The sequence below is a fragment of the Coenobita brevimanus genome, chromosome 24 (assembly GCF_032717465.1).
Source record: "Coenobita brevimanus isolate Jiangsu-jjx chromosome 24, ASM3271746v2, whole genome shotgun sequence".
NCBI lineage: Eukaryota > Metazoa > Arthropoda > Malacostraca > Decapoda > Coenobitidae > Coenobita > Coenobita brevimanus.
This window is the reverse complement of record NC_136977.1, coordinates 1,712,249-1,726,685: the sequence shown is the minus strand read 5'-3', so window position 1 is coordinate 1,726,685 and position 14,437 is coordinate 1,712,249. Positions and strand designations below refer to the sequence as shown.

The window sequence follows — 14,437 nt, the reverse complement described above, 5'->3', positions numbered from 1 at the left end:
TCCGTGTTTTCTGGACCCTATCATACCCTGTCCTTTGGTGAAATAAAAAAGTCATGATAATAATGATGATGATATATCAGGAAGGAGTTCAAGACACTGGGTGGGAAAACGAAAGTAGCAGTTGAGAATGTGTCGATGACGTGTTATGAGGGTCAGTGTACAGTGCTGCTGGGGCACAATGGGGCTGGCAAGACGACCACTATGTCCATCCTCACAGGTTGGTCCTCAGGGGTCATTATATTTCATTCACCTTATCTGTGTAGAGATTTTTATCCTCTTGAAGTTTACTACATATAGAGACAGAAAAAGATATTACTACAGCTCTGTATCTTTTCCATAGCACTTGTTCATAAGTAGCATCATATTTGGGGGAAGTTGTTTTATTGACCTGCCTTTATAGTGGCTGGAACTTTAAACTTCCTGTGACAGATTCTTTGTGTTACAAATTTTGTATCACTATGACTCAGGACATCAGAACATATAGGGATATTGTGCATCCGTTCATCAGTAGCTGTACCTAACTAAAATGTGGCACAGTAGCAGTAGTTGATGAGAGTGGGAATTCAAAGAGGACTGTGGTATGGTGAGGCTTGTATTGTATGTAAGGACAGAATAGCTTTGAAGTAATTTGTCACAGTCATCCCTTGTTAGGATTCCCAGGAGGCAGCAAAGCATCAAAGATGATGATGTTGATGATACTTTTAACCCTCAGACTGTGTGGATGTATCTAGCTGGTACAAAGCCACCTGGTGTTAATTCAAGTTCAGTGTAGTGCTTCATGGTCATGATATGCCACAGATTGTCAGCAACTGTAAACACTGAAAATGTTCCACAAGTGTGAAGCATAATCATTCCCAAACATAGTATTGTAATAGACAAAGCAAATATACTATAAGTGCAGCAGTACAGACCTGCTACCTCATTCTGAAGGCGTGTACAGTGCGACCAGTGGTGTGGCAGAGGTGGGTGGGTGGAACATTGCCACACACCTGAAGGAAGCACGGGAGGAGCTGGGTCTGTGTCCTCAGCACAACATGCTCTTTGTTGACCTCACCGTCCTCCAACATCTCCTCTTCTTTGGCAGGGTGAGTTCCTCCAGCACCTCCTCTTCTTTGGCAGGGTAAGTCTGCTTATGTCTCACAGTACCAGTGGCAACTAATGAAACTTTTAATCCTCTGACTGTGTGAATGTATGTGGCTGGTACAAAGCCACCTGGTGTTAATTATAGTACAGTATGATAATATTCTTTGGTGTACTACCAGTAGATTAAGCATAACTCAGAGTAGCTTTTTAGCATTTTTCTGATATATGATTTCTCTTAGCTGAACAAATTTCTGGTGCTGGACTGAATAAAATACCCATTTGCACTAAGCACAGTGAAATGGTTACTGGGTAATGCATCTCTTTCAAGAGAGCTAGTTTCTGTTACTTTTCCTTACAGTAGGTTTTCATTCCACCTCATGATTCTTTACCACTATGTTTGCTCTTGGTAGGTGGTGGCACTCACCATCCACTCGCTCGATGTAGTGCTGCTTTGGGTGTCTGCCCTTTCATCTCTTCCTTCCTTCCTCTTCTGTCTCTCTTTCCTTCATTCTTTCCTTGTCTTTCTGCCTACGGGTGACTTTACTTTCCTCTTCTGTCTTTCTTTCCTTCAGTCTTTCCTCTTCCTTTTGCCCATGGGTGACTCTACACTGAGTGACAAGTCAAATGGTTTCCTGTACACCAGGAAACCATTTACTGTATTATGCTGGGTAGCAACTACATAACCAAATTAAGGCACCAGGTGGTTTAGTGGATAATTAAGGTGCTCCAATCGGATTGAGCCTATGTAGATTTATATCCAAGGGATGGTTGGGGTTTATTGCTCACATAATGCCACTCAGGGATGAGTAAGGCTGGTCATTGTCATCTTAAATGCCAGGACCAACGTGCCTAGCCCCGGGCTCCTACTCTCCTCAGGGGGCAACATAGGATTGGATGATGGATGGATGGATGGAACTTACTGTATCTCATGTTTTATGGTGAAGCCAGTACAGTACTTGCAGATCTAATAATTCAGCTCCGATAAAGAGAACTGCCTTTTTTTACAAAAGAGAAATAAGAGCCGTCAATTATTACATGGATCTGATAAACTGGAAGGACAAAAGGATTATCTTAGGTGTTACAAGTGATGTGGGGAAATAGATTACAGTCAAGACCACTCATTGTATAATTACTTTTCACAGATCTTACCTATTGTGTCTAACCTAACCATCTCCACTCATTAACTCTCTCAGTGGTAATTGTTTCACTCAGCTGGATAAACTTGTCTGATATTAACCAAACAATAACTTTAACCCATTTATCATGGGGGGTTACTACAACATTGAATAAACTGCCTGGTAGTGACAGGAGTTAGGAAAATGATATCATCATACTGGCAGGATTTACGGCAACGTTATATAGGTCCCTCCTGAGCTGAATACCATTTGGCAGTAGCACAGGGAAATATCTCAACCTCTAATACAAGAGGTTGTCTGATGATAACAAAAATATGATAAAAAAGAAAACATACTAAGGCAATCAGTAATGCGAAGCATGGAAAGGATCAATTTTGAAGCTACAGTTAGTCGGTTCAGATTACACCATGATTCCTCATAAGGAGTTCGCCTGCATTATTGAAGTTGATGAGGGTATACTTGATTTTTTTTTTTTTTTTTTTTTTTTTTTTTTTTTTAAATATATACCTGGAGCTGAACCAGATGCCAAAGCCAGTTACCAGGTACAGTACTTGCATCCCAACAGTTCCTGGAACTGCGAGGATAAAAAGATATCTCAGATGTACAGTATAATAAGATTTGTAACTGTGTGTCTCAGCTTGGACTGTTTTGACATGTAGCTGAGAGTCCTCCCTAAAAGTGATGAGTGCATGGGACTTAGATGGGTGAGTTTCCTACTTAAGAGTGATGATTGTGTAGCAAGATACCAAGTAAGAGTTACAGTGCAGTATTATTAAATTACTCCCTTGATGACAGCTGAAGGGTATGACGACAAAAGAGGCAAAGAAGGAGGCTCTGGAGGTGCTGCAGCGGCTGGAACTCCTTGACAAGCAAAACATGTTCGGCAACCAGCTGTCAGGTGGCATGAAGAGGAAGCTGTGTCTAGCCATCTCTCTCATAGGTGGTTCTAAGGTGTGTGTGTGTGTGTGTGTGTGTGTGTGTGTGTGTGTGTGTGTGTGTGTGTGTGTGTGTGAGCATGCATCACAGGACTATTTTTGAAATTGTTTTGCCTTTCTTCTTCTGTCCTTCTACCTCATTTTCCTTTTTTATTTTGTATCCTGCTTTGTAACATATAACCTAATAAGGACCAATGAATAATTGATGTTTTGCCTTTCCCTCATTCTTATAATTATTCCAACCCAGTATCCCTCTTTTGCAGATGAAGTAGTAGGATCCAAAACAGAATAAGGATATGGAAAGAAGGAAAACCAACACACTGATCACTGAATTTGGGCCACATATCCATTTGCTTACCATTTATGCCTTTGAAATATTCCTGTCTCTTGTTGTCATCATTATTATCATGCTAGCACTATTACCATTATTTTAAAATTTGGTGGTTATTATTCAGAAAAAAATGAAAATTCAAATACTGAAGTGGAAGAACTGTCAACACATTTGCCAGTGAATCTAAATTATACATCCACAGCAGTTGTAAAGGAACTAGAGTGTACAGTACTGTATATCTGTGTTTATTTACTCTAGGTGATAATCCTGGATGAACCATGCATTGCTTTAGGCCGATACCTGACACTGGGTTTGACAGGTGGTGTAGGGTGCATATGGCTGGCTCATTGTCCTTGTCACCCTGAGTCATGGTGATGGATGTGGTAGTTGTAAAATAAAGGAACTATCTTTTTTGTTATACATGTTTTTGCTGGACTGGATTGTGAGTGGAGGTGATAGGTGTGGCAAATAATTCTAGGAGAGTGTGACCAGCAGACAGTCCTGGTTACCCCACACCACAATGAGTTATGGTAGTGGGTGTCACTGTTGTAATTAGCTATCTGTATGCTTATACAAGATAGTGTAAAGAAATTGTCTACACATCTGATGTATATAGCAGATCTCAGTGAATTTAGCAAAGTCCTGGGTCGAGAGTGGAGGCAGTGGGTGTGGTTAGTAGTTCAAGAAGAGCATGGGAGGCAAACACCAGGCACCATGCACCACATGGAAGAGGCAAGTGTAAAGCCATAATTTCTGTGTTAATAGGACATCATCTTTGCTCAAATAGGTTGTTATACTGGATGAACCAAGCTCTGGACTGGACCCAGAGTCAAGACGGTGGGTGTGGCAAGTAGTTCAGGGAGAGCGTGGTCGCCGCACATTCTTGGTCACCACACACCACATGGAAGAGGCTGACGTCCTTGGTGACAGGGTGGCCATCATGGCTTCTGGCACTGTTGTCTGTGCTGGATCGACACTCTTCCTTAAGAACAAGTTTGGTAAGGGCAGCTGCAGTCATACTGCCACATCTCCTGCAAAGACTGTATGGTAATTAGGTATCCTGTTTGAATTAAAGCAGACAGTTTAGTGCTGATGGATTATTAGAGAAGATCTGTAAAGTGAAGATTATTTTTTATTTTTATACTTGTATATTTTTTTCTGTAACTTTAGACAGTAAGCTGTTCCTCCCGAGAATGATTGGTGGTAAAGCATAAAGTATTTAAGATTTTCCTAATTTTCTGAGGGCCAAGCTGTACAGGACAGATAGCCATTTGAAGTAAAATTGTGTGGCAGTACGGTACACTCTACAAAATATTTGGGAAATGTTACACATATCATGAAAGAGCTAGTAAAGACTCTTTATAGGCATATCCAGGTATTAAAGAAGACACATAAAAGAAAAATAACATCTACAGGTTGAATATTTCCTTGAGTAAGAAAGATACAGGTGTGCTTACTGTTGTTTGTGGCTTGTGTAGGTGATGGTTACACCCTGGAGATGATAGTGAAGGAAGGTAGTGACCTGGACCCCATCACAGCAGAAGTACAGAGGCACATGTCCTTAGCAAGCCTCCACTCTCACCGGGGTGGTGAGGTGTCATACAAACTGCCACCGACCACCAACCACTTTGCATCCCTTCTTACTTCCCTCACCACAAACAAGGAGCACTTTGGCATCTCCCATGTCGGTCTCTCTCTCACCACCATGGAGCAGGTATTCTTAAGGTATGACTGAGAGGATTGACATTTTGTGATTATCTTGACACACACACACACACACACACACACACACACACACACACACACACACACACACACACACACACACACACACACACACACACACACACACACACACACACACACACACACACACACACGCACGCACGCACACACACTTTTTTTTTTATGAATGTTAAAATTATCAGCTGAAATGCAGTACTTTTATATTTATCCATCCATCATTCAGTCTTATGTTGTCCCATGAGGAGTGTAGGTGCCCGGGGCTAGGCAAGTTGATCCTGACATTTAAGATGAGAATGACCAGTGACACTCATCCACTCCATGGATATAAATCTACACAGGCTCAGTCTGATTGGAGTGCCTTAATTACCCACTAAACCACCAGATGCCATAATTTGGTTATATGGTTACTGCCCTGCTTAGTAAATGGTTTCCTGGTGTACAGGAAATCATTTTGCTTGTCACTCAGTGTAGAGTCACCCATAGACAGAAGGAAGAGGAAAGAATGAAGGAAAGAAAGACAGAAGAGGAAGTGTAAAGCCACCTGCAGGCAGAAGGAAGAAGAAAGAATGAAGGAAAGAAAGATGAAAGAAAGACAGAGGAGAAAGGAAGGAAGAGAGGAAAGAGGAGACACCTAAAGCAGCACACATCGAGTGAGCAGATAGCGAGTGCCCCCAACTACCAAGCATCTTTATTTGCAGATTATCATATACAAGGGAGGGAGGGATTTGTTTTTTCATCATCTGAAATGAATACTGTGCTGGGGTTAGACTTTAGGCCATAAATATATAGGCAGATTGATTTCTGACTGTAATATGGAAGTGTAAATAGTAGATAAGTGTAAATAGTAGATAAGTAGATAAGTAAATTAAAAAATGCAGGTGGCTTTACACTTCCTCTTCTGTCTTTCTTTCCTTCATTCTTTCCTCTTCCTTCTGTCTATGGGTGACTCTACACTGAGTGACAATGGATACCCATTGTCTGTGGTGTTGTTTCCCCAGATTTGCATGGATGAGAACCCATTGAAGTGCAAAAACGTGTTCGCTTTAATTGGGTGCTTGTGGAGGTTTTTAGGTGAGAGTAAGTTTGAAAAACAGTCTATGTTATGAGGAAAGATAAGGGCATTGTAGTAAAAGTATCATGTGTGAATTTAGTTTTAAAATGGTACTGATGCAGATGTATGGTGCTGTGAGACTGGTAGTAGTTTCTGTAGCCTCAGATTCATGTAAAACATGAACCAGGTGGACTGTAGGCTGAAATTACCCTTCTCCAGCAGTCCACCATCTCTCTTTCAGGGAATAGGAAGGATGCAGAGGAACAGTTGTGTAACTGGGCAGTAGAACTGTCCTGCTGAATTGGTGCCACAGCTTAAAGGCATTCCTCTCCAGCACTTACATCATATGTATTTAAAGCATCTGTCCAGTCCCACATTAAGAAAACTCTTGTAAGAATGAAAAAGTTGTCATGGTGCAAGAATGGCTTACTGTATAAAAACAAGTATTTTACCATACTGGTTTTATTTATTTATAGATTTATGTATTTATTTTATTTTCAGAGTGAGTGAAGTGATGGAAAATGAAGAGAAGCTGCCAGACCTTAAAGAGAAAAGTGACAAAGATAAGCTACATGGGTCAAAGTCAGATGCGAGCGTGGAAATTGGGACAAGTAAACAACAGCTGTGCAGGAGTAAGTTTTTATTTTATTTTTTATTTTTTTTATTTTATTTTTTTCCCCTAATGGCTTTGTTTCCTCCCAAGTGTTTGGCATTTCTGTTTTATATTGTTAGTTGATGTATCGGTTCCACTCGGCAAGGGCAACAGTATTAAACAGATCGGAGGAGGTGACTTGTTTGTGGCCATCTCTTATGGGATTAAGGCATCTGGCTATGGACAGATAGATAGATAGATAGACAGACAGATAGTTTTATAGGTAACAGTGGAAATTTAATATGCAGTTTTCCTGTAAAGTACCAGTGGACTTAATAGCTAAAATGAATATCTTATGAAGCAATATATAATTGTGACTTAGTACCCTACTCTCACTCCTAACACATCACACCACACTTAACACAATTCTGCTATTTTACTCTCTGCATCTCACTGCTTTCCATTCCCTGTGCAGATGAACTGGTTAGGGTGAGTGGTTGGCGGCTTCTTCTGCAGCAGTTGAGAGCGTTCTTCATCAAGCGAGCCATCTACACCAAGCGGAAGTGGGCACTGTTCATCACCCAGGTGGGCATGAAAGAATGGGAGGAATGTGCAGATTGAAGTTGTTATAGTGGAAGAGTGTGTGAGTTTGAAAGCTGGTGTGCAGAATGAGGTTGTAAGAGGAAAGGAGTTTACAGAGTGAGGTTATAATAAAGGAAGGAGTGTGTTGAGTGAGATTAATAGAGGAGTCTGTTATAATAATAATAATAGTAATAATAATAATAATAATAATAATAATCCATCCGTCCATCATCCAATCCTATGTTGCCCCATAAGGAGCGCAGGAGCCCAGGGCTAGGCAAGTAGGTCCTGACATTTAAGATGAGAGTGACCAGCCTCACTCATTCCTGAGTGGCATTACATGAGCAATGACCCAAACCATCCCTTGGATATAAACCTTCATCGGCTTAATCTGATTGGAGTGCCGTAATTGCCCACTAAACCACCAGGCGCCATAATTTAGTTATATGGTTACCACCCAATGCAGTAAATGGTTTCCTGGTGTACAGGAAACCATTTGGCTTGTCACTCAGTGTTGAGTCACCCAAAGGGGAACAAGCCGAATGTTTTCCTGTACACCAGGAAACCATTTACTGTGCTGGGTGGTAACCATATAACTAAATTATGGCGCCTGGTGGTTTAGTGGGTAATTTCAGCTCTCCATTCGAGTTGAGCTGGTGAAGGCTTAGGTTTATATCCAAGGGATGGTTTGGGTTATTGCTCACGTAATACCACTCAGGAATGAGTGAGGCTGGTCACTCTCATCTTAAATGTTCTACGTTCCTTATTGGGCAATGTAGAATTGGATGATGGATGGATGGATTATTATAATAATAATAATAATAATAATAATAATAATAATATAATAATAATAATAATAATAACAACAACAACAACAATAATAATAACAGTAATTTTTTTATCTTACGCCGTGTACCCTTTTTCAATAAGGGCTGAGGCGTTGCCCCTGGGTTGAGGACTTTGGTTTTGGAGTGTGTAGGACTTCAGGACCAGATTCCCTTCTGGATGTCTACCAACGATCCTTGGGTGGACACGAACTTCCGACCCTTTGGTCAGAGCGTTCTAACCCACTGAGCCACGATGGCTGCTACACTAAGCCACGTAGTAATAATAATAATATTAATAATAATAATAACAGTATAGTAATAGTAATTGTAATGATGATAATAATAATCATCATCATTATCATCTAATCTTGTGTTGTCCCATGAGGAGCTTGGGAGCCTGGGGCTAGGCAAGTTGGTCCTGACATTTAAGATGAGAGTGGCCAGCCTCATTCATCCCTGAGTTGCTTTACATGAGCAATAAACCCCAGTCACCCCTTGGATATAAACCTGCCTAGGCTCAGTCCGATTTGGAGTGCCTTAATTACCCACTAAACCATCAGGCACCAGAATTTGGTTATATAGTTACCACTCAGTGCAGTAAATGGTTTCCTGGTGTACAGGAAACCATTTGGCCTGTCACTCAGTGAAGAGTAACCCGTAGGTAGAAGGAAGAGGGGCGAATGAAGGAAAGAAAGACAGAAGAGGAAGGAAGGAGCCAGAATTTGGTTATATGGTTGCCACCCAGTGCAGTGAAAGGTTTCCTGGTGTACAGAAAACCATTTGGCCTGTCATTCAGCGAAGAGTGACCCATAGACAGAAGGAAGAGGAACGAATGAAGGAAAAAAAGAAAGAAGAGGAAGGGAGGAAAGAAGGACAGACGAGAGGAAAGAGCAGTCACCCGAGAGCAGCACTACTTTGAGTGAGTGGATGGTGAGCGCCCTCACTTACCACTATAACAATAACAGTAATAATAATATTATTATTTTTCTGCGACACTCTAGGGCCTGGTACCAGTGGTTGTCACAATCATGTGCCTCTTTGTGGACCACACCATTGACTTCCTCACCACACAGGACCCACCATTGACATTTACCCTTGACCTCTTCCCCTCCACCGACTCATTTGTTGAAGCCTCCCCTGAAAAACAAGACCTTGCTGAGGAGTACATGTCCCTGTTCTACAACCCTCACAAGGTTAGTTCGGCATATGTCCCTGTCTTTCATTGTAATGGGGCTAGTACAAGAACATGTATCTCTATCTGTGATTGTAATGGGGTTAGTGAGGGAGTATCTACCTCTTCTGTGATTATCATGAGGTTAGTGCAAGAATTTTTGTCCCTGTTCTGTGATCGAACAGTAGTGAGGTTATTGTGATATGTGTCCTTGTTCTACGATTGTAATGGAGTTAAAGCCAGGAGAATGCAGAGTCGTTGTAAGTCAGGAGTGTGTTCTAAAGTATCACTGATTTTTTCCTTATTATTTGTATAGAGAGGGTCTGAGAAAATGAGCTTTCACTTCTTGTCCAAGGTAGATGAGAGAGAGAGAGAGAGAAAGAGAGAGAGAGCGAGAGAAAGACATAACCTACTCCATTCTTTTGCCAGGTGGAACAAGTCACCAACATGACAGACAGCCTTCTGCAAGCAGCCAAAGATGACCTCTCTCTCTATCGTGAGAACCACATTTGCTCCGTAAGTACCATATGCTAAGGCCTCTGTTACATTAGGCTTTGTTGGCTGTCTAGTCACTGTGTTTACATCTGACAGAACTGGGCTACACTCACAACTAACCAACTAAGTTGCGATTGCGTGAAATATTATAAGCCTTAGAATTAGGTATTACTGTGTAGGTATAAGTGATTATTTTATCTTCAGTATACAGTATTCACATATCCTTTTCTTTGTTCTGGTGTGTATTTCCTTATTCTCTTTCCCCTTTCTGCATTCTAATTCTTCATTATCCCATATTTTCCTCTCATTCATCCCCTCCATCACTCTCCCTCTTCCCCAGTTCTAGTTCTTCATTTACTCATCTTTTTCCTTGGTCATTCATCCTCATTCACTCTTCTTCATTCCCAGTTCTAATTCTTTATTATATTATCTTTCTTCAGTCATTCATCCTCTTGTTCACCTACCCTATCAATTCATCTCTATCATTCATCCCCTTATTCACATTCCTCCTATCCATCTTTTCTTCTTGTCATTCATTCACTCATTCACTTACCCCCTTGCTATCTTTCCCTCAGTCATTCATCCACTCATTAACCCTCCCCTACCCACCTTTTCCTCCATTATTCATCAATTCATTCACTTTCCCTGCCCATCTTTTCCATCATTCATCCTCTCCTTCACTCTCCCTACCCATCTTTCCCTCTGTCATTCATCCATTCATTCACTCTCCCTTACCAATCTTTTCCTCATTCATTCATACACTCACTCATTCTCCCCTATCTATCATTTCCTCTATCATTCATCCACTCATTCTCTCTCCCTTCCCACCTTTTCTTCAGTTATGCATCCACTCATTCACTCTTCCCTACCCACCTTTCCCTCCATTATTCATCCACTCATTCACTCTTCCTACCGATCTTTTCCATCATTCATCCACTCATTCACCCTCCATTCCAACATTTTCCTCAGTCATTCATCCACTCATTCACTCTCGTCTACCCACTTTTTCCTCCATTATTCATCCACTCATTCACCTTTCCTTCCCATATTTTCCTCTGTCATTCATCTACTCATTCACTCTCCCTACCCATCTTTTCCATCATTCATTCACTCATTCACCCTCCCTTCCCACCTTTTCCTCTGTCATTCATCCACTCATTCACTCTTCCCCTATCCATTGTTTCCATCATTCATCCACTTATTGACTCTCCCCCTGCTTACCTTTTTCTCAGTCTGTCATCCACTAATTCACCCTCCCCACCCACCTTTTCTTCAGACATTCATCCACTCATTCACTCTCCCTTACCCATATTTTCCTCAATCATTCATCTGCTCATTCACTCTCCCCCTATCCTCAGGCCTCGTTCCTGGATAGCACAATGGAATCGACTCTCCGTGTGCTGGTTCAGACGATCCCCTTCCACACGACTGGGATAGGCACTTCACTTGCCACAAATGCCCTCCTGAGGTATGCTACAGGCTCACACAACCACACCATCACTACCACTAACAGGCCTCTACCCCCGGATACAACGGTGAGAGAGAGAGAGAGTGAGGGAGAGAGGTGTATTAGGGCAAATATAATTGTCAGAAATGTGTTTATTTAAATGTTTAAGAGAGACAGAGAGAGAGAAAAAAAAAAATAGATGTACAGTATGTAAATTGTGAGTTCATATGAAAATGCAACTGAATGAGCTATAAGTAACTGAGAAAATGGAGATGAGACATGGATTTAGTTTTTTGCCTTTGGAGATCTTCCATGAAGGATCGTCATAAAAATAACATCAGGTGCTGCATGGAGGACCTTCGAAGGTGCCATGTGTCCAAAATTCAATATTCTGTTTTCCATTATATTGGTTTCTATTATGACACATTTAGCATAACTCCTTAGAGCTCCTTATATCTGCTAAAAGCCTCACTTGCATTCTTCTCAACAGTGGACCTTCGCAACAGAATTCTCAACAAGCTCAATGGTGTATGGTAATATAATGCCCCTCGCCCTCGCCTTCCTCTCTGCTTCCTTCCTTGTCTTCCCACTGCAGGAGAGAGAGTCCAACACAAAGCAGGTGAGAGATAGAGAGAGTGAGAGAGAACATACTGTAGTTACTATGGTATTAAGAGAAAAAGAGAGAGAACTTGAGTGTGTTTTTCTTGCATGGAGTTATATGGATGTGACAACCTCAATGAGGCAGTCCAACTGTTATCAATGAAAAGTTTTATTCAGTGGAATGGTTGCAGGTAGAAAGCAATACGTCATTTCTGCGACTGGACTATAAAATCTCTCTCCCCACTCCTCGTGGTGGTCTGTGAATGCCCCAGTTGGGGAAACACCCTTGCATGGATTCAGTCCCCAAGAAGTGGCAGGAGATTTTTTTTTTTATCATGTAATACCTTGTTGAGCAAGGAAGAGTGGCTGTGCGTGACAGAAATAAATGGAGAGAAATTGTAAATGAATAAGTGATGACGCAGCCCTGAGGGGATATTCTCCCGCATTTGGTCTGATCAGCTAGTCAGGTCAGATGCGGGTAAGGGGATGGGTCAGTTATGATGTGGCAGGGGTAAACCAGCTCTGCTGTCGGGCCCTGCTGCGGATGTCACTGATTGCATTGCGCAGTTGACCCTTGTGCGGTGTGATGCGGTGAGGATCTGTCCGTTCCCCCCTTTGGGGCTAAGATGTGAATGAATGTGTTTGAATGGATGAGTAAATGGGGAGTGTATCGTCCTGTCTCGGCTACCTCCCTTTCCTTGGGGGAAGCAGCCTAGGTATATAGACAGATAGAATACCATCAGGGGAAGTAGGCAATTTATCAACTCTTAAAATATGTACTGGGCTGTGGTAGCCCAGCCTTTGACAGCTATAGAGTAGCTGGAATGGGGTAAAATGGGATTGATTGCTATATTTTCCCTCTTCCAATGCTGGAGATGGACACCTCCATGTGATTGCACTGAAATAACTGGATGGTTCCACTGCCAGTTATACAGCTGTCCATCATCCCACTCCTTATGCCCCAAAAGGAGGATGGTGGGTTGCAGAAGAAGGAAAACTTCATCCTGCAGTCTGCTGGGTTCAAAACCACATTATCTTGGGCCACAGCAACAATGACACCAATCCTCCTCTTGTAGGTACAACTAATGACTGGTGCTCCTGTGTGGGGGTTGTGGCTGACGACCTTTGTGTGGGACATGGCCGCTTATTTGGTCACTCTCCTCCTCATTCTCATCTTCTTCATGACTCTTGACCCAAATGGATACTTCACTATGGATGATGCTCCAGGTAAGCTGTTAGTTTGTGCGTGTGTGTGTGTGTATCCTTGACTATATATCCATCTATTACGTGTCTTATATTGCTAATGACATTTGATCCCATATATATTTCTTCCTCATCACAGGAGCATTAGTGGTGTTGCTACTGTTGTATGGATGGGGCAGCATCCCTATGGCATACTTGTTCAGCTTCCCCTTCCAGACTGCTGCAGCAGGATTCTCTATCCTCACCCTCGTCAACATTGTGGCTGGTGTGTCTAGGCCTGTTTCATTGTCTTGGTTTCATTGTGTGGCTGTCTAGCTCTTGAATTATCTCATTTGTATCATTGTGTGTCCATTATTGTGCTGCAGTTTGAGTCCAGAGAGTGACTGGAAGTTTTTCTGTCACATACACTGTATAACATGGTAGTGTAGGTATGGATTTCGGCACCAGCAATTCTTCCATGACTTAAATGGAGGTAATAAAGTATTGGATTATCTGTTCCTGTTGGGCTATGCAAAATACAGTACATCACTAAGTGAGAGGTACTACAAAGGCCTGTATTCTGATTGGTTAAGGAAAGCTCCTAGTATCTCTTCCTAAACGATTTATTTTACTTATTACACTGTACTTTCTTATTCTGTATCGTTGTATATACTGTACATCCTTCTGATATTGCCACACTCTGCATATTTAATGTACAAAAGGATATTAACCAGCAATATAAAAAAATAAATCAATAAAGAAGAGGTGCTAGGAAACTTGGATGAGAATATGGGCCAATTTCCCATGCCAGCAACAGTATGACTCAGTGTGCAAATAACTTTCACCATCACATTGTGTGTGTGTGTGTGTAGTGGTCATTAAGTTGTAATCAGAATAATAGTGATGTTAACTATGATGTTAAATATGGTGAATTCTAAGGTTATTAATAAGTGATAATGAGGGCAGTGGATGATAAATACAGTACTACTGTACAATGCATGTTTCATTACTGTATTTGTAGCATCCCTCTCTGCATTTGAGTTATTCTTGATGACATGTGTTGTGTGTTTGTTGTCAGGTCAGCTGCTGGTGGCAGTGGTGTGGGTGCTGAGGTTTGTGGAGACCCCTGGAACACAGCTGGCTGGTGACATCATACACTGGATAGCATCACTCATACCATCATATCCTGCAGCCATGGTAAGATTCGTACACCATAGTTAATTTGTACTTTGTTTATGAGTTTAATGTCATCTCTCTTG

At 41.6% G+C, this 14,437-nt stretch overlaps 1 protein-coding gene across 1 annotated transcript in view; it reads left to right on the top strand.

Annotated features, from left to right (window-relative positions):
* Nucleotides 1-14,437, top strand: part of LOC145393532 (phospholipid-transporting ATPase ABCA3-like) — a 38,343-nt gene that overhangs the window by 20,953 nt on the left and 2,953 nt on the right. The window contains exons 12-25 of the mRNA XM_080267683.1: nucleotides 81-217; nucleotides 931-1,085; nucleotides 3,015-3,170; nucleotides 4,273-4,483; nucleotides 4,964-5,210; nucleotides 6,784-6,914; nucleotides 7,350-7,459; nucleotides 9,285-9,476; nucleotides 9,884-9,970; nucleotides 11,308-11,484; nucleotides 11,887-12,015; nucleotides 13,073-13,223; nucleotides 13,339-13,464; nucleotides 14,257-14,375. Coding sequence (XP_080123809.1) covers nucleotides 81-217; nucleotides 931-1,085; nucleotides 3,015-3,170; nucleotides 4,273-4,483; nucleotides 4,964-5,210; nucleotides 6,784-6,914; nucleotides 7,350-7,459; nucleotides 9,285-9,476; nucleotides 9,884-9,970; nucleotides 11,308-11,484; nucleotides 11,887-12,015; nucleotides 13,073-13,223; nucleotides 13,339-13,464; nucleotides 14,257-14,375 — 2,128 coding nt within the window. The remainder of the gene's footprint in view (nucleotides 1-80; nucleotides 218-930; nucleotides 1,086-3,014; nucleotides 3,171-4,272; nucleotides 4,484-4,963; nucleotides 5,211-6,783; nucleotides 6,915-7,349; nucleotides 7,460-9,284; nucleotides 9,477-9,883; nucleotides 9,971-11,307; nucleotides 11,485-11,886; nucleotides 12,016-13,072; nucleotides 13,224-13,338; nucleotides 13,465-14,256; nucleotides 14,376-14,437) is intronic.